Genomic DNA, 783 nt, shown 5'->3' on the forward strand with positions numbered 1-783 from the left:
GGAGCTGGCATGGTGGCTAGATTTTTCCAAAACAGTCATGTTAATGTGTTCAAAAATCCACTGCTGAGTCTCAGATAGGGGGTCACATCTGGCCATGAAAATCTTCTTTTCTGCTGGATTCGAATCCATGCAGCTGTTGCTCACAGGATGAAATAATGTTCTGTCCTGGAGGGATCAGAAAGAAAAGACTGATATAGTATATGAGGAATATTTAAAGCACAGAGTCTGCATAAGTACAATATTCGTTTATATGGGAGTATATACTCAGAGTATGAGTAAACCAGCTTTTGAATAGAGCAATAGTGGACCGACTTGTCAAGGAAAACACCATTTTCTGGATCTTTGGGTACTGTGTAGGGGCTCCACACAAGTTCAGTCTGACAGGAGATTCAGTTATTCTTTTATTCATTCATTCATCTTTTAAAATGTATTTAGTACAGGGTCTCACTACATATATCAAACTCGCAGTGATCTGCCTGTATTCAGCCTTCCAAGCACTGGGAGTACAGGCACACACCACCACACCCAGTCCCAATCGCCCTCTCAGCATGCCCTGGGGACAGGGCTGGCACCACACGCCAGGGATGGAACCCCGTCACTGTGCTCTGCCTAAGTAAGCACTTTAGTCTGCTGAGTGATCTGTTCATTTTTTTTGTTTTGCTTTCCTTTTTTTCTCATTCATTTTTTTTTCCTTTCATATTATCCTAATTTATTTTCACAAAGCCACAGAGGTAAGTCCCCAAAACGCAATTCCTCATGTGTTTCTCTCAAGCTTTAAAAAAT

At 41.5% G+C, this 783-nt stretch overlaps 1 protein-coding gene across 1 annotated transcript in view; it reads right to left on the reverse strand.

Moving 5' to 3' along the window:
* The window catches only part of Galntl6 (polypeptide N-acetylgalactosaminyltransferase like 6), a 1,205,609-nt gene that overhangs the window by 14,076 nt on the left and 1,190,750 nt on the right, over positions 1-783 (reverse strand). The window contains exon 12 of the mRNA XM_004640251.1: positions 6-165. Within this exon, the coding sequence (XP_004640308.1) occupies positions 6-165 (160 nt within the window). The remainder of the gene's footprint in view (positions 1-5; positions 166-783) is intronic.

This window comes from Octodon degus, unplaced genomic scaffold, assembly GCF_000260255.1.
Source record: "Octodon degus isolate 3935 unplaced genomic scaffold, OctDeg1.0 scaffold00121, whole genome shotgun sequence".
Classification (NCBI taxonomy): Eukaryota; Metazoa; Chordata; class Mammalia; order Rodentia; family Octodontidae; genus Octodon; species Octodon degus.